At 36.6% G+C, this 24698-nt stretch overlaps 1 protein-coding gene across 2 annotated transcripts in view; it reads right to left on the bottom strand.

The window, feature by feature from the left end:
* PHIP (PHIP subunit of CUL4-Ring ligase complex) overlaps nt 1-24698 on the bottom strand; it is a 99721-nt gene that overhangs the window by 60332 nt on the left and 14691 nt on the right. For both annotated transcript variants that reach the window (XM_077782322.2, XM_031504410.3), the window contains exons 7-15: nt 17497-17657; nt 12233-12454; nt 11541-11641; nt 5895-5965; nt 5026-5126; nt 4870-4910; nt 3697-3795; nt 1720-1873; nt 682-816 (exon numbers count right to left, since the gene is read on the bottom strand). In XM_077782322.2, coding sequence (XP_077638448.1) covers nt 682-816; nt 1720-1873; nt 3697-3795; nt 4870-4910; nt 5026-5126; nt 5895-5965; nt 11541-11641; nt 12233-12454; nt 17497-17657 — 1085 coding nt within the window. The remainder of the gene's footprint in view (nt 1-681; nt 817-1719; nt 1874-3696; nt 3796-4869; nt 4911-5025; nt 5127-5894; nt 5966-11540; nt 11642-12232; nt 12455-17496; nt 17658-24698) is intronic.

Below are 24698 nucleotides of genomic sequence, written 5' to 3' on the forward strand. Positions count from 1 at the left end.
GATTGTGGATATTCTACAAAGGCTTTTGTAATTTTGTCCATGAGATGAAGTCTGAATTACACAATACATCATAACATTTTTGAGGGAAAAGATACATACAAAGACCCACTTAATATCAAGAAACAGATGAAAACATGTATTGCATTCATCTTGCAGGAGAATTAGTCTAGTGCAGAACAGACCAAATTTGAAACCTGCATGTGGAGGAGTTCTACACAGAAAGACTGACAGTATTCCATCCAATGGGCCAAGGTGACATATAACAACCTTGTATGAGATAAAGACACTCCTGAACAGCTTTAGCCAAATTAAGAATTAATAATGCAAAAATAAACCAAGTTCCACCTTGGCTCCCCAGGCAGGAAAAAGAGCATAAAAGGAGGGTCTTTGTCACCCTGTCTTACACATGATCTCTGACAATGTAACTAACATTCCAATTTTGCGTGGATCAAGCATACAAAAAAAAGAAACCCACTATGAAATATAGCCAAAGAAACAACTTTTTTTACAGATTTGCTCTTTGCCCCACTGAACTGAAAAGGAATTTCTCATGACTTCACCAGATGCAGGATTTTGCCCTATACATAAATCATACTTCAAGATGGCCTACATAAGAATGTACTAAAAGCAGAGGGTTTAGAATGTTTGCTCTGACATATCTGTATAAAGCACAGTAATTACCATGTTGAAGTAAGACCGGATTTTGACCCCTCTTGCCAAATCCCAAACTATGACATTTCCATCATGTCCAGCAGAGAAGAGAACTCTTGGATCAAATGGGTGAGGTTCAAGCACAAACACTTCATCTTCATGTCCCTGAAAATAAAGACACAGCAGAATGAAAAGGAGTATTGTCTCAGATATTTACCCAAGAACTCAACATGGCAACACTAGCAGCTGCCACATTAACCTATGCAAATACCCTGCAAAAAACTATTTTAACCACACTTTATTTTTGGTACCAGTGGATTACACTCTTTTCTTTCCAGTTGCAATTTTACCTTTCTAAGTAGTATGTCAAGTATGCCACTTTCACAAGTACACCCCAATACTTTCCCCAGGATTTTAAAAAGATTAGTGTCCAAAACACTTGGTATCTTAGGGTCTCAATATTCCACAGATTTCCATTTTTTTCAGCAGAGGATCAGTTAGAAATTGAATTTAAACTCATAAAGAATGAAATATATAACTTAAAGTTAGAGAACAATATCTTTAAAATAATGCTATATTTTAGAGATTTGCATTAAGAATTTCCATCTCTAAGCAGAGTATCAAGTTATCTAGAGTTAACCATTTTCTCAATTACAAAAGAAGTGTCAGACATTAGTAAAACTGTTGATTTATTTTAGCTAGAAGACTAATTTTTGTACTCATGAAATTATTAGATTGAAGATGTGTCTCTGGTTAAAGAGGGCAAATTCACCCATTAACAGTATTTTAAAATGTCACATTAAATAAAGATTAAAAAGCTGTATCCTTCTCTCCTTCAAGATAGAACTCCATTGAAAAAAAAAAAAAATAGTCCAAAATTAGTTTCAGACATCTTGAACAGCAGTGGTTATTTGCAACTTTAAGTTTTTATTTTCTAATAAGCAGCTGATAGACATCAACATTTGTCATGGCAGTTTTCAGTCAGGAAAAAACATATAAGGAGGAACACTGATGATGTATAAATAAATTTTGCATTCAAGGTTGATAAATCAAGATGGTATACCTTACCATGAGAATGTGAATGAGCTGGCCAGTGAAAGAATTCCAGACTTTCAGAGTCATATTATTAACTGCAGTTATAACAGAGTTGTCATGGCGGTCCCATGCCACCATGGTCACTTTCAGCTTTGTGATTTTATCTTCAACTCCTTGAAAATTTTGTCTAAAACAAAAAAGTAAAAAATTTCAGTGTAATCCTACCTTGCCAAATTAGTTTAAAACTACTAACAAGTGAAAATACTTCTGTATTTTGTTGTATTTTTAAGAATATTTCTTGAAAAATATTCTTAAATTTTCTCTGAAACTAGAGAAATTAAAGATGTTTTCTATAATGTGGCACATACAATCACAAAGAATTGTAGCTACTTAAACAATGATTAAAGAATCTTCCAGAAAATGCACTCTGATGACCTAATTTACTAAAATTGATAGCTACAATATTCTTTTTGACATCTAAAGAACAGAAATCCAAACCAGAAATTGCCCTAAAGAATATTCATAATAAGTAGTTCTCAGAGAGAGAAGTATTCTATACCATAAAATTATCTAAATTCTCAGGCAATATTTAGAACTACAGCACTACCCTGGCATCACTTTACTATTGGTAATAATGGCATTTAATCTTCCATGAAACCCAAACAACAGTAATCTATAATATATCAGAATACTCAAAAATTACATTTTTGGTAGTGTGATTTAAAGACTAATCACCCTTAAATTCTCTAGCACATTTACTTCTATGAAAACATCAACCAAATGCAACAATAGCATGTTACCACTAAGTAGGCAAAAAAATACAGAATCTTCCATATAGTAAGCACAACAACATATTGTACAATATATGTATTGTAAAACTCAATAATAGAAAATGTAGTTATAGCCAAATTCCCTTTTAGATCCGATGCAGAACCCAGGAGGCTTTAAAAGCTGAATCACTCTTTCCTTTCAGTGCAGTGATTTCATTTTTTTTATAAAACTGTTCTTGTAGAGAAAAGACCAAATTTGGAACTGCACTTATTCCTCTCACCACAAGGATAAAACAGAATTCAGCTACAGTGTTTCACTAAAATGAGCATTTCAGTTCCTCAGATAAATTCAGCACTTACGACCACAATGAAGAAGAATCCATTCCTCTTTTGCACAGTATCAGTTAAAATTGAGACTTTTTAGTGAGAGTAACTCAGTCTGTTATCAAAGTAGTGTTTTATACACTCTTGTCCAACATTTTGATACCTATGTTTTGTTGCATCTGTCCTTAACTGAAAAGACAATGTCTAATCAAAATATCTAACTAAATTACAGCTTATTTAGCCTTCTCTTCCACCTTTCCCTTGGTCCTTTAGATCTCTTACCACATATTACTCCTGAAATCATTATAGTTTTCTTTTCTACTAAATATCCTTCAAAGCACTGAGTAAGGGGAAAAATGTTTATCCCTTAAACCTCCTATAAGTCCTTTTAATTTATGCCAACTGGAAAATATATTCATGCAAAATATAAAGGTGCAAGCCACAATCCCTACTAAGTCATTCTCCATCTTCAAACCTCTTTTGTTGCTTGTTCTAGTGTACAGAAGTTTCCCATACCTACAAAATTGTAAATTCTCAGATTGTTTTAGCAAACATGAAACTGTTAGAGAGCCAGCAATTTCTTTGCTCTGGCATATTGTATGAAAAGGAACCAATACATATAAATTTGACCATCAATGGGTTTTGATTATCTTTTATTGTCTTAATCTAATCAAAATACTAGTGGCACTATTATCAGGACAAGCTAATTTCCACACCTGAATATGTTATCAGATATTTATTTTAGTTAGATTTCAAGAGCTAGATAAGCATACTGTGCATTTGAGCAATAATAATTTAAACTTTCTCTTTTTCTCTTCTCTCACTGTCTTTTTAAAAAAAAATGTTAATAAGTCAGCAAATTATATCAAAGACTCTCAAGAATCTATGTGATAGCAGAACATTTTACATCCCTTACCCTGCTGGGCGAGTAGCCATGTCTAACAAAATGCTTTTCCATTCTCTTCGCTTAAATTGCCAGATTCGTGCTGTTCCATCACGGCTTCCACTCACAAATCTAACAAAAGTGGAGGAAAAGTTACTCAGAGATCAAAGGCAGATCTGTACAGAAAAAACACCTGAAAACTGAACTCCCAGACATTAGAATTCAAAAACAGAAGGTATGAGTAAGAACTCCAAACATTGTCAGAATGCTGTGCAAGTGGTTTGAGGTTAAAAATGCTTCCCATACCAGCAAAAAAATTGAAGGCCTCCAAAAGGCCAAACCTGCTTCCCTATCCTGAGCCCCTTCTAAACTAACTGTTTTGTGACCTTTGGTGCACTTTGCTGAGTTATGGCACTGCACTGGCAGTGGAACACCACAACCCCAATGAACATTCCAAGGAACAGACCCTATCACACCAGGTCAAGAGGAGAGTCCTGCCAGTAGAAGTACAGACATTATTTAAAACATAACCTACTCCCAGTAAATTAGCATTGTATTCTAAGTATTATGATATTTATATGAAGAATTGTTTCCCAGCCTGAGTTTCTCTCACACACTTTTCTTCCCCCTTTTAGAGGTTCAGGGGTAGGAGGAGGAGAAGGAGGTGGGTGAAGCTTGGTTTACAACTATTTGCATCATGATAAAAGTGTAGAACATCAAATAAGTGCCAGATGCTTCATAACAAATAAAACTGTTTTCTTGAGCATCCTTCATATCCAACATCCAGAACTTAAAGTGAAACATTAAAAAAAGAACTAGGCTAGAAACATTGCTAGATCTAGTTCGATAAGTGACTGCTGCATTCACAGAAATTAACTGAAAAAAGGTTTACACATTAAAATGTATCTAAAAGTACATGTATTTGATATGTGAAAATATATATATATATACACATATTTCTCAGGAAGAAGTTTCAAGTTTTTTATACCCATAATTTTATCATATTCAAAATACTTCAATCATTACAATGAAAACAACTGTGAAACTAAGGAATACTATTAAAAAGAAACAATGAGACTCTACTAGTAATAGACAATTATACTGGATGAAACTCAAAACAAAGCTCTTTTTTAATAACTCTCTCTGGAAACTGGTATTTAAAAATGTCTACAAGGTCAAAAAGCTAGCTCTGAATAGTGTGCTTACCTGCTACTACTATTAGAAAACTGAATGCTGTCAACTTTGTCCTATATAAAAAAAAGCAGAAAAAGAAAAAAGAAATCAAATTTCTCCAAGTTATCCCCTTTTATCCAAATTATTACTTTAATCAAGTACATATGTAATTTTAAAAAATGTATTTACAGTATGAAACTCCAACTCTGATATCTTCTCTGGCTGACCTGATCCAAAGAAATAAACCCTAATGATGTGATCTGTACTCCCAGTGGCCAAAAACATTCCACCTGAGAAAAACAAACAGATAAGTCTTTAAAAAAAGGGCAATCTACTGTTATTACAGTATTTTCAAAGGGATGTAACATCAAATATTTCAATTTATTCTCTGAAATTTATAGCTGTATCTCATTTCAACTATGCCTGTAACTGACCTTTAAATCAAAACAAGATTCAGAAACTCCAAAGTTTAACTGGAGCTGAATTACCTCACATTTGCTGTCAGTAAATATGCATCAGCAGATGTATCCAAAAGATTAGCTAACCAGAGCAATTTGCTTGCAGCTAAACCCTTAGAAGCCTCCCTCTTAAAAAAAAATCAAAAGGAACTAGAGCTCCAGTACATTTTGATATTTTATTCAATTATTTATGCAGCATCGTTCAGTTACCAGCTCTAGAATCAATGAAACCCAGACTGTGAGAACTCTGAAATCAGCCCTTTTTTGTACAAATCCCCATATATTACACTTCAGATAAAGCTGACTCTCCTAATTATTCTGTAAAAAAGGTATACATCTATCCTGTTCTGAAAAGAATTGCAGTCCCAAGAGAATTACTTACAACATTCCATGTTTAACTGTTCCTAGGAATTTCTGTAGCAGCAAGTATTAATTCACAAATTCTGAATTTCTATTTTAAGTATTCGGGGTCTTTTAATAGCCACTTAAACTCAAATCCATCTTAATAAAAAAGAAATATGCTACAGTAACTGTACCGTACTTTACACTTCAAATTATTTCTTACACTGATACAAGGAGAGGAGGAAAAAAGTCTTTTACCAGCACTAAAAGAAGAACAGATCATTTGGACTCCAGGCCGAGGACGTTCTGTAAATTTTGTTGGCCTTGGACTACAAATTAAAAAAAAAAAAAACAACAAAAGAACAGTTAAATAATTTCCTAATAGGGTTTCAAGAAACAAGTCAGTATCTAGGAAATAAAGGACAGAAGGATAAAATTAAATATGAAGGAACAGATGGCTGCCCATTTATAAACAATTTTGTGTGACTATGCTTCATGATCTGATCTTTAGGAAACTAAGACATCCAGATGGACTAAGTAATTCATGCATCAAGGAGAGTTGTAACATAACTTAAATCCCATTCCCTTCTGATAATGCTATACAAAATACTCTCCCGAAGTTATCAGCAAGGCAGAACAGAGCCCGTTTGCCATGATGTTCAGAGCCAGTTTGCCATGATGTTCAGTTTTAAACTGCTGGGTGTACTGTTTTCTCCTGTAGCATGTGCTTGTTTTAACAAGAGAGATCCAGAGCTGGGTGTTCTATATAGATAAGGATATCCAAAAAATTTAAATAAATTTGGAGTTTTTTACAGTATTAGAATATAAGAGTTTCTTCAAATTACATATATCCTTGTAGGTTAGTTTCAAACAGTACCCAATATGTCAGGACAAAGATTAGAAGTTTTTAAGAGATTTTACTTTATGGCCCTCACTTTTCTCTAGGCATTTCAGAATCTGATGTGCAAGCAAAACTAAAGCGTGAGTGAACAAAACTAAAGCTTCAGTGACACTTTAAGGATGTGTAAAACCAAAACAAATCAGATCAAGTTCTTCAATCATTATTTCAATTCTGTTCATGCATTACAGCAACCTCAAACCAGTAGGTGGTCTTGCACAGTATGCCATCTGCAATCTTCCCTCAAAGAATTAGCTTATGAGAGAACAGCAGCACTACACCCACGAGTGTCATCACTAAAGATTTGCTCTAACATAAAAGAATGCATATTCAGAACTTATCCAAAATGTTCTCTTTTAAAAGCAAAATGGCCTGTATAATTAATTTCACCTGAAGGCAGATGCATAAGAGATCTTTCTCCACTAATGAGTTATTGCTATCTCAAAAAAAGTAATAAGCATTAAACCTTGGTGATGTTTATGCGTAAAACAAAGTAATAAACACCAGCAATTCCAGTTAAGAAATCTTTCTCCAAATTATCCATTCACTATAGGCTGTTTCTGTGACCTTCCCTGCAGGAGTTTTAAGGTAACTCCATGCAGATTTGTGACAAGAAAACTTCACAAGGTACACTAAACAAGACAAAGATCTTTCCTACAAAACAGTTGAAATGCTCCTTAACTGAAATACTAACAAGATCTACCAAACAATTCAATATGCAGTTTCCATCATTTGGAATAAATGTAAATAGATAAATAGCCTGTTATTTTCTTCCACTGTTGTTCATGAACTCTGCCTTTGGCGTTAGGACAACTACAAAATAGAGAAAGTATGCATTTACATTCTAGTTTGGAGAACCAATTTAAATTCTCAAACTTATGCCTCTCCAATGTGTGCTATTTTAGGGATTAGAGACAGCACTCTTCTACAGTAGAGCAGATTGCAAAATGAGTTGGGCAATCAGTATTTTTATGAAGCATGGAAATGGGACAAAAGCTGGCTCTCTCCAGGACAGTGTTTCACTTTAAATATATTTTCAATGCATTTATTGTTTTATTAGTTTATTAATCTAATCTGAAGACTAGCCTAACTCTGGTCATGTAGTAGTTAAAGCAAGACTTCTTCACAGAAAACAGATGTGTGATATAACCTCTCTAACTTAAGTCTTTGTTCACAAGTTAATGAAAGAGGTTCAGCATATCTGAGTTCTGATATATTACCAGCCCCTTTAACCAAGTGCCTTCTGCATAAGAAAGCAAATGGGAAATATCCCATCACACTGATGACAATTGAAAAATCAGTGTCCTATCCAAAACAGGAATGTCAAAATCAGCATGTATTTTTCCTGACTATTTTCCCCTCTTTTTAAAATTATGGGAGAATAAATAGATGAGAAGAAAAGCAATACACCAAGCTCCTCTATTCAAATCTGTGAGATGGTTCTGCTGCCTTGCTCATATGGTCTGTCAGTAACAGGCTAACACTGGAAACTTTTGATGCAAAAGGTGGCAGAAGAAAAATGAAACTCTGTGTCTTCCTCTGAAAGGATATATAGGCAAATATTTCACAGTGAAACTAATTTAACTATGATGCACTGACCAGTTGTAATAATTCTTCCTTAAACTTGAATGACGCACATGATTCTTCAGCTTCTGATGAGGCAGACTTTCTCACTCCTTCCTACTGCAAACTGATGCAGGATTCAACTCCTGTGTTTACTATCATCACCCAGAATAAACCCAGGGTAAGACTCAATTGCCTACATTTTCAATTGTTTTCAATCTTGTTTGGGCTACATTCTGTGAATTCCTTGCCTGCAGCAACAACCAGTGCTCCTCTGTTTGGAAAGTGAATTAATCTACCTGGAATGTTACTGCTTTTAGACATACATGGTAGCTTCCTGGTCATAAATCTCTTCAAGGAAAGAAGAGGAGCACACAGGTGCCCCTGTAACACTAAAGAACATGCATACACACTAGTCACAGAATCATGAGAACAAGGTTGCTCACTTTTCTTTAAACAACATGAGAATTTTGTGGTCAGCTGCACCATATGAAACTAAATCTATTGTGATGTGTCCTTTTGCAGTTTATCAAAACACAGCTGTCACTAATATCTCCAAACTGGGCCATATGTCTGACCCAAACACAGAACATGCCTCAATTAACAAGGCTATTGAAAAATAGGAGACCAACATGGGAAGCCCCTAATTTCAGACATATTATTAATTAAATAAAACAAAATAAACATTTGCAAAGGTAAGAAAGAAAAACAAAACAGAGAAAATACAGCTCAGTGTAGTTAAGAAAAAAACTGATCATTTTTCATTTGAGAGTACACTGAACACAATACCAACTCTGCCTTTCCCGTATTCCATTAAAAAGTTCAGCAAAGTACTAGCGGCACTGCCAATCATCTTGAAATTATAATCAACCACATGATCATCAGGAGGCTGCCCCTCACCAGGGCACCAGGTGATTCAAGCAGTGTTGAATACAAAAAACAGGTGTTGGATATATCGATTTTTTTTTTTCTTTAAAGAAGCTAAAATTTCAAGACTTTACCACCCATCCCCATCTGAAGCATTGGATAATTTAGTAACACACTTTCATCACTGATAGCAATTGTATTCTTGCAGAGCAGGCTGCAGTCAAGCTCAGGAGGAACATGAAATCAAGTTCTGCCTTAAGCATATTACAATATCTTTCACCCGAACTACTCAGAACTCTAAGTCTTACTTGAAAGCTCCAATTACTCCTTCCCAGGGTGGGAGTTGTACTAGAACCAAGATACAGGGCAGCAGGTTCAGAGGCTGAACAACCATGGTAAGCTGTCCTGGCCAGCTTTCCTCCTCTTCAGAAATATTGAACAGAAACAAGCCTGTATTTTTTACTACACAGATAAATGTAAAGACAAACTTCCCACCTTACCAGCAATACTCTCTTCCAGATGGCCTACACATCATATTTTTTTAATGTAACTTTAAAAGAGGCCTTATGACAAAAATTAACAGGCATCTTTCTTTCCCTTGATGCTCTTATATTGCTAGTACTTGTTTTCCCCCAGCACATAACTGAACAGGTGTAGAGGGAACCTACCACATTTCTGCAGTTCTGGAAGGAGAACCACATCCAAGTGTGTAAGAAGTGCAATCACCTAATTGAAAACTGCTATGACAATATACACCCATTGCTGAGCTTCACTGGCCATGCAATGCAGCCTTCTTGTGGAAAATTACGCTAGATTGCAAGTTTACAAGTAAAAGTTGTTTTGGTTTACTGGAATAATCATGATCATCACAGTTAGAAAAGTTTACAGCTTAGTACATTGAGTAAAACTTCCCCTAAATAACTGTTTCCCTAAACTAGTAATATACTGTTCAATTCAGGAAATTAAGACTTGTCTGTGTGTCCAACTGTTTTGATATCACAAATGGCATACAGTTGTACTCCAGTCCCAAAAGACATACCTGTTTCTTATTTAGACATTTTTATCAAGTTTTAGTTTGGATTAAAAAGCATCAATTACTTGAAATACATTACAGCTCTACTAAGCTTAAACAAAGGCCTAAAGAAGAAAAAGCACAGTGATGCCTTTAAATATCTTCATATAATGCATAATACCCTGTGGCAAGGAGTTTTGTAACTCAGTTGCATGTTTTGTAAAGAACCACCTTTCAGTTTGAAAATTGATACTTTCATTTGATACCTTCTAGAACCATAATGACCCACAAGCAATTCCTCATAATATTCCCTTTTCAACACACTCATGATTGTACATTACTCATCTTCATGTATTCATTTTTTTCCAGACTGAAGTAATACAGCTTAATGACTTCCTCCCCCTTTTCAAACCCAACATAAAAAGTATTTCCAAAACAGAAGGTAAGAGCAGTAGAAAAATTCCAATCTCAAAATTTAATCTGCACTTTGTTGTTAAGCAACACGAGTCACTGGCATGACTTAGGTTACCAAACCACTTCCTTGCTGTGCTGCACAAGACATCTCAACTGATCTGTTTTCACCATGCCCCTGTCTAATCACATCTGTTGAAATGACTTCTACATGAAAGCATTCCTCAAATATCTTCTATTTATTTAATATTTATTGAGCACATCACTAACAATTTTTATTCTACAATTATATATCACCATGGGAGAATCCCCTACCATAATCAGTACCAATTTTCTCCTTCTCTAAGTTTCATGTCAAGACAAATCTCATCCAACTCCATGATTCATTCAAACTTCCATAATTTTAAAATATTAATGTCCCAGTTTATATATTATAATCTACCAAACTCTCAAGGATTCACTATTTTCTAATGACAATTAGTTTCAAAAATCAATACCACAGACTAAAACTTTAGTTAGGAAAAGGAGAAGAAAAGAAAGAAAAGAGAAAGATAAAAGGAAAAAACATGCGGGCTCAAAAGGTGTACCCATCTGAGAGATTAAAATTTCATCTTGCCAACAAGAGCTCAGACTTAGGAAGCCTTGAGAAAAATAATGTGGTGGCAACTCCTTTCCTTCGCATAAAAATAAGCATGTAAGCTATCTTCTTCTGTCCTCAGTAAAAAAGGTCATCTTAATTTGATTACAGCATGCACTAGGCAACAGAGGAGTAAGAACCTGAGACACAGCTTCATTTACAGTACCAAAAGAGACAAAAGATGCAGGGAACATCAAAATAGTTAAGGCCCAAACAACTAGAAAAGCACCTATGCAAGTAATGGAGTGCCAACTTTGACATTATATTAAACAAAATACCTCAACTCATTTTCTAAATTAACAGATATACATTATCACTGCACAAAATGTTGTATTATCAACTTAGTTTTTAAGAGATAAGCAAGCAACTTATAGCTACATCAGAAATAGATCAGACCCAACAATCACATACCGAAATAGTCCATGACAAGCTTGGTTTAGTGAAATTTTTCTCCATATTTGTACATCATTCTTAATTACATAAACAAAAGTAGTAATAAATAAAATAGCAACTAACTTTATTTTAAGGGTGCCAGCATCCCACAGCCAAAAGCATATAGTTCCATCTGCCCCGGTGGAAGATAAATATCTCTTTGAGCCACTGCATAGTGGAGAGAACTGGGAAAAGGAGGAAGAAAAAAAGAAAAGTCTTCCTGTTAATCTGTTCCAGATGTGCTAAGGAGTTCTACAATTAATCTCAAAAAAAAAAAAAAAAAAAAAAAAAAAAAAAAAAAAAAAAAAAAATCAAGCATCAAACCATACATAAGGGAAACTGATTGGAATGAACACCAAAATAACAAAATGTTGCCCTGTCACTCCCCCAAGAACAACCCTTCCGGGTTACTTGCCAAAGCACTCTAGGTTCCTCCTCCCTCCCCACCACCCAAGTTGCACAATAGCATGTAACTCTAAACAAAAACAAACTAAAGTATTCCCAGTGACTGCAGTTTTTACTCAAGGCACCTGTGCTCAGAATCACAGCCTGCAAAGGAATGGTACTTCAAAATAGAACTACCCACACGTGTCATGCAATTTTTTTGAACAAGGATTATGTCTGGGATTCTTCAAAGGTTGGGCATTTTGACAATAAATGTGTTTCTTCCAATGCATACCATGAAAATTCCTTCTCATTTCAGGGTTACTTGCCAGGCATGCATTTTCATTACACTGAACGTTCTCGTGACTCATTTTTGCAAAGTAAAAACCTACCTGCAATGATGTTATAGATGCACTGTGGCCCTGCAGGACTGCTAAGGGTGCGCAAGTTCGAAGGCACCAAACTCGGATCATTTTATCACAGCTTCCAGCAGCTATCATGGTGTTTTCATAGTTTACTGCCATATCAGATATTTCAGCTGCATGCCCTCTCAGGGTAGCCAACAACCTTCCGTCATCAGTTGCCCAGATTTTTACAAGACAATCATCTGACCCCTAGAAGTAAGGTAGAAATAATTTCAACCACACCATTGGCTGTTTTGATGCTAGAGTTAGCACAGTGAGGTGAAAAACAGAACTAGTGACATGCAGATACTCCCACCCATGCTTTTAACAGTTTTCCACACTGCATTTAAAACACAAGTTTACATTGATTCTCAACAGTATATACAAATCATGATGCATTTATAATACAAATCACAAATCCTACAGCAAGCTGGTTTATGTTTCAGTAAGATATTTTTCCAAAAATCCAGCACAAACTGTAGAAGCTGTTGCAATACATTAAAATAAAGCTTTACATTAAAAGTGAAATTGAGTTATAAACTGGTACAGTCTATCTTTTATACCAACATATATTCCTTATCTTCTTCATTTCATCATCATCATACTTACCACAAGAAGTTCGGTAAAGAGCATGTATGAACAGCTATTCTATTATTAGGTCAAACTACTACAAACCTGCTTTAATATTCACATTCACATAAACATTGAAATGACCATTCTTTCTCAACAAACTAAAGAGGCTTCATCTCCATATTCATATTTAACTCAAGTTTTGCTGGTCTACCCACACAATTCTAGCAGCTACTTGCCTGTATACAAATTCCCAGCTCTAACAAAAATTCAGAACTCATTCCTTCATTTTTTATTGCATTTCTGTGCCTCCCTGAAAGTCTGAGCATCTGCACTGCAACACTGCACCACACACTGGCAGACAATGTTTATTGTAAACATTTAATTAAATTACTTAGGTTCAGAAGTAATAGAAAGTTGGGTTTTAACATTCAGACACTGATCTGCTACTGGACACACACAAGTGCTGCAACAAGTTACAATGTGACACCACCCTTATAAAATTTCATCAGTTTTTCCTGTTCCATCTACTTCAGTGCTTCTGCATATCTGCCTCTGTAATCTAGCAATTACATTTTAAAAAACAGCAGAAGGCATGCCATCTACCTTTTATAAAATAGAACCAGGTCTCCTAGGCAAAAGAAATAGTTACAGAAACTTGTTGATAATTATATTTTTAGCCTCTTGGGTGATAAGAGCAATGATACAGCCTATATTATTTCTACCTATGCATAAAACTTCCATGTTGAGATTCTGTGGAACACATTTGCCTCTTTTAACTGCTAGACTGCCACAGTGCCAGACCAGGGAACACAACCAGAGTCTGAGTTACAGCAATGAGCAGAGGACAGAATCACAGAATTGTTGAGGTGAGATGATACTTAGTCCAAACTCCCTGCTCAAGTAGGGTCAGCTAGAACATGACGCTGTATCCACCACTCAGGTTTTGTTATCTTCTGGGCATCTACTGAAGGCACCGTCTTGTTCTGTCACCCAGGTCCTTAAATGAAGCCTGAGAGAGTACTGGTCTTAGTACCAAACCCTGTGGTACACCACTAGTGACTGGCCTCCAGCTGGACCCCGTGCTGTAATCACAGCCCTTCAAACCTGAAAATGCCCTAAACTGACAATCTCACAGTCCGCACATCTAACCTGTACATCATCAGTTTGTCAGGAAGGATGTTACAATGATCTGAAAGGTAGTATCTGCTCATGCAGTTCTGTTATCATTATATGAGGCTAGAATACAAAGAGGCTTTCATATTCTTCTCAAAATTCAGTCACCACCAAAAAACCCAAGAAGCTGAGACAGAAGGGTATGTGTGCTTGCTAGTGTGTAATACTGCAAATAAGAGCCTCACCGCTCAAGAAAGACCTGAAAGCAGGAGAAGGGAATGGCAAACCCAGAACTACCAAACACTAGAAAGAGCAGAAATCAGTCACAAAGATGTAAAATGGTCAGCAAGGAAAAAAAAATAGTTGTAGCACCTAACACCACCTGGAAGATTACCCAGAGGTCTTTTTAGTAACAGCAAACCAAGGAAAGAAGATCAGCATAAAACCACCCTGCTCCCTGCCAGCTGGCTATAGTGTCACTATAGAGGCACATGATGTACATCTCTACTGCAGAGAAAAAATACTGTCAGCCAAGTCTCAACAATGAAAATGGAGGGGGTGGGGGGAATAAGGCAGGGAAAAGGAAAACAAAAGAGAAAAAAAATAAGGTAAAATTGTAAATTCTGTAGCACCTTGGCAAGACATTAATATTAGAGTTCAAAATTCATGTCTTGCTATCTCATCTGAATGGGACAATCTACAACTTCTAAAATACTGGTGCAATACTACTAGCAAGGGCATTTGGCTTACACCACAGCTCATGTTTCCAAGGTTATATCCACAACCGTTACAAATTATATACCTATTAAAAAGAATCTGTCAAAAATGAATCCTAAAACAACTTCAGCACCGAGAGAGAATTGATGACTGCATTACCAAGGTATGGAGTAAAATTGGTTCATTTTCCTACCATTACACACACTTGTGGGATGAAGTGAAACTGCCAAGCAACACACAAATTAATCTTGGGTTGGAAATCTTACACAGAGTATTACACAATGCTGTTTTATTATTCCCTAGAAAGAATAATCTCAGCAGAGACACGAAAATAAAGATAGGGAGAAAAGGAGGTTTTTACAGTCAGAAATTTAAGTACTGCAGGAACTAGAGAAGACAGTATTTGTTTCTATTACCCTGCATGGGTTTTGCAAGTCACGCTTTTCAGTAGATCCAGAATACAAAGTTTCTACAGGCTGCAGAGGGGTAGTTCTTCACCACAGTCTTCCCCACAGGTTGCTGGGAATCTCTATTCCAGCACCTGAAACACCTCCTCCTCTTCCTTCTTCACTCATGATAGAGTCTGCAGGGCTGTTTCTCTCATGTATTTCACTCCTCTCTCCCAACTGCAGCCATCCCGGGATTTTTCTCCTCCTTCTTAAACACATTATCCCAGTGGCACTACCACCATCACTGATGTGCTGAGCCTTAACCAGTAGTGAGTCTATCTTGGAGGCAGCTGGCATTGGCTCTGCTGGACATGGAGGAAGCTTCCGACAACATCTCACAGAAGCCACCCCAGCACCACAGCCTTGCTATGTGAACACAATAAAGACCAACTAAGTTAGTAAAGAAAAATGTATACTGTCTCGTTTCCACTGTCTTCAGGAAAATAGAAGTAACAACTTTCTAGCAAGGACAACATCTCCCAGGTGACTATGACTCAAAAATGTGCTGAGAACACCTCTTCCTTTGAATTTGAAACACAACATGAACAAAGCTTGAATTTAGAGGCTTTCAATCCATCAGATGTCAGGTGGAACAGGAAACAATTATGATGAAGTTTCCAGAAACAATTACAAATCTAAAACAATTCATCTAACTAACGTCACACTGAAGGTTATGGAGTAAAAATGTAAGGCAAGAGCAATTCCCTACTGATGCATGCAAATTTACGTACCATACTAGAGACTTTAGTGGTTGCAGTAGTCTAGGTTGAAAAGAACTGGCACCATTTCATTATACAGATGCAATTACAACACAACAGTTCATGACTGTTGACCCACTAACTATATGAGGCCAGCTAGAGCAACTTGGATTTTACTGAATTGTGGAATACAACCTTTTGCCAACAACCACTTCAACATCTACACGAAGAACATTGGATGTACCTAAAAGTGCAGACACAAGAAGTTCAGTCCTAGGCCCTCCAAAATGAAAATTCAGCAACCACAATTAATATTTATGGCTACTTTATTTAACACCTGAAGTAATCATGATCTAAACTGGGAATTTTCTTTCAAACAATTAAAACATAACACTAGTCAACAAAGGAATGCCAGCAAAACTCTGGGGTTGTGGAAACATACTGTCTCTCTCCATCTCCCAATTTATTTCATGTTGTTCTACTTCTCTCTTTGAAAAAAACTGCTGTCACAGTCAAGAGAATTCTCTCATAAAATCTTTAATGCATTCTGCCATGTCATGTACAGAATAAGCCCACAATACAGAGCCCATTTTCCAGCAAGTAAATCACGTATAAACCACAGGACATAAGATTTTAATGCCTTTGATTTAGCTTGCTGACAAAAACAAAATAAATATGAAAACAAGTCTCTTCTGTGCCTGAAGTGAACAAATAAATAAAACAGGCCTGCTCAGAACACTGCAAGGTGTCCCATTCCTTCAACCATATATTTCCCCATGGGACAAAGCAAGATATATGTAGCCAAAAGGGAGAATATTTACATATTTACAACTGCCTTGAAAGAATTTTAGAAGTTAGGACTGCAAGGCAAAATAGGAAACCTGAACTGTACTTCTATCACCATTGTTCAAGCTATCTGACATTAGGTTAAAAGGACACAATCAAGCTCCTGAATCCACACAGGCATCAATTACATCCAGTGTTTGTAGGAAGGCAATAAATGCAGCCAAAGCATCCTGGACTGGCATGAGGTGTGTATATGAAATCTTTTGTCTCTACTGAAACCGACTACTTACCAAGAAATCTAAATAGTACACTGACACCTGTGTGGTTTTAAAAATCCCATCCCTTCAGAAACCTGCAATTTCAGTACTGATTTCAGACATCTGTGTAGTATCTATGACTTTACAACAACAACAAAAAGTAAATAGTTAAAAATACTAAGAACATTTAAAAAAAAGTTCCTAGGATCTCATAAAGACAATTTGTTGTGAATCAACATTTGTTACAACACACCATGTGATTGTTCTCTCTCTGACTTTCTAATCTAATTCTGTGGTGGCAGTTCCCTGTTTTGCTTATATTTTTGCTAGAGATAACAAAGCCAGAAGAAAGAACCTATACAGGTAAATCCTTTCCACTGAAAATGAACAATTTTCTTAATGAACTACACAGATCAGCACCCACCATCACATCTCTAGTGTTCAGAGACATATGCCAAACCTATTTTTGTGTGTAAACCAGCATGGCTATTAAAAAGCAAATATGAGAGGAACAGCAGTAAAGGACTTATTCTGCTTTTCATTCATAATCAGTGTGTCTATCCTATTCAGGTTTTGGAAACAATTAGATGACATATTATATGTGCTTAAAAATGAAAAAATAAATAAATAAAGTACAAAAATAAAGATTTTGTACTCACAGTAAATATTCGCCTCCCAGTCCGATCAAAAGTTACACAGTATACAGAAGATAAGTGTCCTAAAATTCGTTTGTGCATCTTCATATGTTGATAAACTGCAGTTGGAACAAGGCGTTCAAGTCTGTATTTTCCATTTAGTTTTCTTGAAAACAGGGTATCCACTACCAAATGGGTAAAGAAAGAAGAGACACATTTATATTGCATTCATAACCTAAAATACTTAACAAGGACAGAATTTTTTTTTTAAACTGGAACACCTGCGCATATGAACAGCTTACTATAATAATTCTTATTTTGCCCTAGTTAGAGAAAAATACATACAAAAGTAGCCTATGATACAGACATGGAAAAAATATTGAACTGCAAGGCATAGTACAAAGATGCAATATTACTTCCAACTTTAAGTGCCCAAATTCAGGAGTACTAAGGCAGCTTCCTTGAAGGAATAATCTATCTCAAGTATAAAAGGTGCAGAAGCTCCCACATAGCTTTTAACTGAAGGTCAGCACACATTCAAATCTTCTCCAAGGCAACCTGCTTCTTGCGGTCTGCTCAAACATTTACCCATCACTTGTAAGACCATTCATTTTTTAAGAACCCTGTTACCCACTATAGCTAAACAAATAAACACACAAAACCATCAAACAAATATACAAACAGATTCACCAAAACTTACAGAAACTTCTGATTCTGACTAACAAAACTTTGTTTCAAAGAACTTGGTGATATTTTTCAAGTTTAAAAGTTAAAAAGTTCCAAGAGCAAGAATTCAGTTTAACAAAATGGAAATCTTCCATCAAGAATGTCAGTGACGAAAATTAAGCTCACTGAAATTAATTTCAAACTGCTATTAATGGAATAACAAAGCAAAGTATAATACTTCGCTTCATGGATACATTAGTATCCATACAGACACATATTATCCACATAGAATCCATATAGACATTAGACTAATGCATAAACATTAGTCACACTCCATATCCTTATCAAACCAAAGAATGGCAATGGTGATACATTTTATAATCTACAGAAGGCTGGTAATATAACACTCACACACCAAATGGTGCTGGATGATTTAAAGAAATTTGGAAGGGACCACAGGCAGTCATCCAATCTAAACTCTCTGCTCAAGCAGCGTCATCCTAGAGCAGGTGGCACAGGACTGCACCTAGACAGTTCTTGAACATCTCCAGTGAGGGAGACTCCACAACCTCTCTGAGCAATCTATTCCATTGCATGGTCACCCAGACAGGGAAGAAGTTCATCCTTGTATTCAGGGGAACTTTCTGTGCATCAGTTTCTGCATGATCCCTCTTGCTCAGCAGCACTGAGAAGAGTCTGGCTTCTTTCTCTTGGCACCTTCCATTCTGATAGGAACAGATGTTGATATGGTCACCTCTGAGTTGTTGTTTCTCAAGCCTCTGAGTTGTTGTTTCTCAAGGATGAGCAGGCCCAGCTCTCTCTCTCATATTTATCTCAGAGACACTCCAGTCCCTTAATCATTCTCACAGCCCTCCACTGGACCCACTCCAAGACCTCCATGTCTCTCTTATCCTGAGGAGCCCAGAACTGGACACAGCACTCCAGACTGACCTCATCAGGGTTGAGTAGATCACTTCCCTTGACCTGCTGGAAAAGGCCTTCCTAAGGCATCCCTGGATACCACTGGCCTTCTTGGCCACAAGGGAACTGCTGGCTCATGGACAACTTGCTCCCTAGTATCAACTACAAAAGAGCTATAAACCCCTCACACCGCTCAGGTTTGGCCCAGACCAACATAACAGTGGTTCATAAGCCAGCACAGGTCACACTACATCAGATAAGCCAATTTTTACAGTGGGATTGTAGCAAATTTGCAAGAACCACAAGCTTCTTGTGTTATAGCCAAGTGCCAAGTCCATTAGCCTCAGGCCCCAATTCAAGGAATTTTTCATAGTTCAAGAAGCTCTGTGAAGAAGTGGAATTATTAGCTGTAGAGCAAATCACTTTTAGTTGAAGAGCAATTGCTGTCTTAAGGCTCTACTATATCTTCACCCTTCCCTCATACCAGAAAAAGATGCAGTTGCATTTGCTTTATGACAAACTTTTCCCTTGCCAGCAGTCTACTGCAGAACAGCAGGAAACCAAGACTAGTGCAGGCACAAGATAAATCTAGTTTTGGTATCTCACAAATCATCCTACGTTTAAAACACAAAACCCTCAACAAAAAAAAAAAACACACACAAAAAAAAGAAACCAAACAAGTACACACACACAAACAGAATAAAGGTCAGTGTCCCAACAATAATCCCAGCCTACACACAAATTACCTTTTGTCTACTTATAATGTAACATGGATATGATTTATCTCAATGCCTTCAAATGAAACAATAGCTCACAAAAACTGAAAAAACCTTAACTAAAAGTTTAATTTGCAGAGATGTGTCAATGAAACAAAACTGCAGGGAGACATTAGGATAAAACAAAAAATTACATAAGAATGCAATTTTTAATACACACCTGAATTTATAAAAAACTGAAGTACTTGAGATCAGCTTCAAACTTGAGAGGGTTTATGGAAGAGAATTGTTTGGTTTTGGCAGATTTTTGGTCACACTGGAGAAGATAATTTTAGCAGAACACAAGCCAGTATTTCTAAGAATGGTCTCGCTGATGCTAATCACCAGTGGGCAACTTACTACTAGTTCACATATCCCTGGGAATCTCAACAGGTGAAACACCCCTTGCTCAGTATCAACTTACCACAGGATATAAAAGGGAATACTGACACTGGAAACAATACTGGAATCCATCTTACTCTTTAGCCTTAATCAAAACTTAAAATGTATTAAAAAAAAACTGGTTAAAAATAAAACTAAGTGAATTAGAAAGCAAGTTGGCAAGAAAAAAACCCTCCACAGTATTATGAACTTACATTCTCTGGGAAGAATTTTTTTTACCAAGTTCATGCAATTAGCACAGGGGAGGGGAAGAATCAATTTCCCACAGGTTTAACACTATCCATAAGCACATAACTTTTAAGACTTCCCAAACTGGGGGGTATCTTCTGGTTATTTAAAATGGAATTCTCACATCTACTACTGTTTTTCAATATCCCTTTCATTTAACGACCTTTCTATTTACTCTTATCAATTTTGCCAAGTGCCAAGAATCTATCCTGATTTCTCTGACCAACTCCCATTATTTATTCCAAACACCTGCAATCTTTGCTAGCACATTAGCTTTTTTCTCCCCTCCAAACAACAAGTAAAAATCAAAAATACCTGTGTGAAAAATTCCTGCATTCAAACAATAAAATTGAGTTTTCTTGTCCAAGACAAGATGAGAAAGGTTACCCACTGTTCATAATAATGCCTTTGTACAAATTATAGGCCCTTGGTTTTATAACAATTGTTACATCAACACTTGTCAAGTCTCTATGCTATTTAGCCATATTTTAATGCATTTGGAAAACAATTAATTTAGAACTCTCTGTGACAGCAAGTCTAATCTCTCTCGTTTTAGCCGTACTAGCACTTTTCTGTCTTTGCTTGGCCTCACACAAATGAGTGAGTATGAACAAAGCTGTTAATCATAGGAAGAATGACAAGGTATAAGTAGTTAAATGGTTGCAGCGGGAGCCACAAACTACATAAGGGAGTGAAGGAAGATTACACTTTATCCCAGGATGCATTAGAGAATGCTGGTTGGGCCTTACAGTGTCAACCAACTAAAAGGGAAGGGTTGTAAACAAGAAAACAACAGAATAGAGATTGCATGCTCCCTGGCTGGAAGGGCGCTGTGAAATGGACAATGCATTGAAAAAACTATCCAATGCCTGGCTGACCAAGGAAATTAACACTACCTTAGTTTTACATTCCCATCTTCTACTAACACATAAGGTCCTGTTTTAAAAATAAATAAATTGAATAGAAAACAGATTAAAAAACCAGATGTTACTAAATGGTTGTTGCACAACACAGTATGATAAACTACCACTTCCTCCCAGATAATATTCTGGTTTCAAAATCAGAACCCTTCATACTTAATAATCAGTGAAAGCCAGTGTCTGAGAAAGCTGTGAATTTGTTGACATTTTGAATTTTTTTCAGAAATTCTATCCTTTTAAGTTGCTAAAAATTGTTTATTAACTGGTTCCAAATGAAATTAAGTGGCTTCTAGTTTTTAGTAACTGCACTTATATTTATACAATATGACCAGCTTCAAAAGACTGAAATGGTCTACTACCACCCAGCCACTGAATGGCTGAGGTGGGAAGGAACCTATATAAAGGTCATCTATTCCAAGCCCCCTGCTCAAGCAGCGTCAGCTAGAGCAGGTTGCTCAGTGCTGCATCCAGTCCAGTTTTGAGTCTCCAAGGATGGCAACTTAACAATCTCTTTGAGCAAATTGTGCCAGAGATCTTATCACCCCCAAAGCTATTTTATTATGTTTAAACTGAAGTTCCTCTATTTCAGTTTTGGTTCATGACCTCTGTCATGTCAGGATGCACCAATGAGAAGAGTCTGGCTCCATCTTCATCACATGCTCCAATTAATGTATTTATAACCATTGATACTACCACCACCATCCGGCCCATGCCACGTTCTCTGTTCAAGGCTAAACAAGTCCAGGTCTCTTGGCTCCTCCTTGTATAACAGATACATCAATTTCTTCATCACCTTTCTGATCCTTTGAGAGACCAGTTAACAGCTATGCTTACCAGTTAACAGACTCTCCATGTAGGTCTTTTCCTGAGGAGCTGGATCCAGCACTCCAGGTGTGACCTTATTTGCACTGAGTAGAGGGGAAAGAACACCCACAATCTAATGGCAATGCACTGCCTCCAGCAACCCAGGATGCTGCTTGGGTTTTGTGTCCAAGGTCACATTGTGTATGACACATCAGCACCAGGACAGCCAGGTAGTTTTCTCCACAGCTGCATTCCAGCCGTCAACCCTCAGTATCCACTGGTACATGAAGTTATTCCTCCCCAGAGACAGGACCTTTGCTCTTCTCTTTGTGAAACTTCATTAGATTCTTGTTGACCCATTTCTCCACCCTCAAGGTCTTCCTCAATCATTCACTACTCCCAGATTTCAGTTGTTTGACAAACTTTTTGTTCCATCTGACTGGCTCTTGTGCCAGTCACTGGAATTCACTCTGGTGATCACAGCCCTTTGACCCCAGCAGTTCTGTCACATCTTTTCAGTTTGTCATCGAGAATGTTATGGAAGTCTGTTCAGAAAGCTGGATAAGTAACATTCATTATTGTCCCCTAATCTCCAAGCCCCTCATCTCCTTTAAAAGGCTATTGGGCTATTCAGGTATGATTTCTCCTTCACAGACCAATTCCAACAACTCTTAACCATGTATCTGTCTTTTCCTACCTCAACCTCCAAAAATATTTGCTTCATCACTTGCCCAGGGACTGTCATGAGGAGGACTCGCCTTTAGTTCTATAAAGTCTGCTTCTCATCCTACTTCAGGTCCCCTGCCCCACTCAGCACCAGGACTACTGTTCCTCCTACTGCTGACAGACCTGAAAAACTCTTCATGTGTTGATTCATATCCCTCAACAGATTTATTGCCAGAATAACTCCAACTTCTGTTACTACAAAATCACAGAATGGTTGAAGTTGGAAAGGACCTCTAAAAATCATCCAGTCTAATCCTCCTTTGAAAGAAGGGAAAAAGATTGCTCAGAATCTTTAATCTCTAGAATTTAAAAACCCAAGTGAGGTAGAGAAAAAAACCTGCCATTCTTGACCTAAATGCTCTAAATGTAAGACTTTAAATTCCATTTTTCAGGAATCTAAAATGCAACTTTGTTTTTTAAATATTGCTTCTGCTGTTACAATTCACTGCTGCCAACAACCTTAATCTCAAAACCACACATCTCAAGGCAGCAAAAACACCTTATTTGTTTGGCTTCCTGTGGAACGATGTAAAAATCAAACAAAGCTGATGGAAGTGAAGTGGTGGGAGTTTTCAGTGGAACTTACAAAAGAGTATAGATTTTCTCCCACTCAAAAGGCATGCAACAGGCACCAAATTAATGCCTCCAAAGTTTCAGAACTTCTCTAACTCATTCACATCCCAAACAGAACACACAGCTCAAAGGAAAACAGAAGTCTGTTAAAAGGATGATAAATTTGGGTGTCTGAAAAATATGGCATTATTAGCCTTTTTTTTCTTTTTTTTTTTCACTTGGATTTCTTCCTTATTTTTAATTTTACCAAAATTATCCATTTTATATTCTTATTTACATGGTCTTATCCCTGAATATGGAACATGCCTTAAAGATGGGGGATAGTAATCTGCCTTACCACTGGCCTTTGATAAATCAAATTTAATTTTGTACCATTTACATGTTTACATTTTTTACCATTTACATTTTTAAAATGCATACACAATCTTTCATTGTCTTCCTTTCTGGAATTGTATTTAACTAATGGAAGTTCTGTTCTGAAAACCAGAATCCAACTTCATTCCCCTTCCAGACACACAAAAATAGAACCAGATTCAGAAGAATCCTGGAAGGATACCCAAAGGATATAATTCACTTACAAATCTTACCCTTATTGAATCAAGTTTCATTAACTTAAGAGGCTAGACAGGCCTCTAATGAATACCACAGAATTCAGAGCTGTTAAAAATAATAGTAGAGACTGCTAGACAACTCCTTTCACTCTCCAAGGCAGTAAGATTGAATGTATCAAGCATTCAGTTTGGTGCTGTTGAAGGGCTTTTTTCTCCCTTCTTCAAAGGTTTTCAAGGGAAACAAAAAAAAACAAAAAACAAAAAACCCACAAAACAAAACAAAAACAAAAACCAGCTAGAGCTGGCCTATAACTTCCTACCATTTCTCTGTTCAGCTTTTGAACTCTATACAGTATTCCAAGTCTCCTGACTTACACATGACTGTCAACCAAGTAAAATTATTAAGCTTGCTATGTTACCAAGTCAAAACTTGTCTCTGGTCAAATCATGAAGGTAAAAGAATATCAACTCCTAACTGGAGTGAAAACACAAAAATTCTATATACATCTCAAACGTCACATAAAATATTCATTTGCTTGATGAAAGCAACTGCGGACTCTTCCTAATTCAGAGTGGTAAGAGGTGAGATATTTCAAGAAGCAGAAAGCAAAACCAAATGAAACCTACACAATCTTCCAAACTTCCCTTACTTCAGCAACACCCCACTTGATTTCACTATA

This window comes from Lonchura striata, chromosome 3 (assembly GCF_050655825.1).
Source record: "Lonchura striata isolate lonStrDom1 chromosome 3, ASM5065582v1, whole genome shotgun sequence".
NCBI classification, from domain to species: domain Eukaryota; kingdom Metazoa; phylum Chordata; class Aves; order Passeriformes; family Estrildidae; genus Lonchura; species Lonchura striata.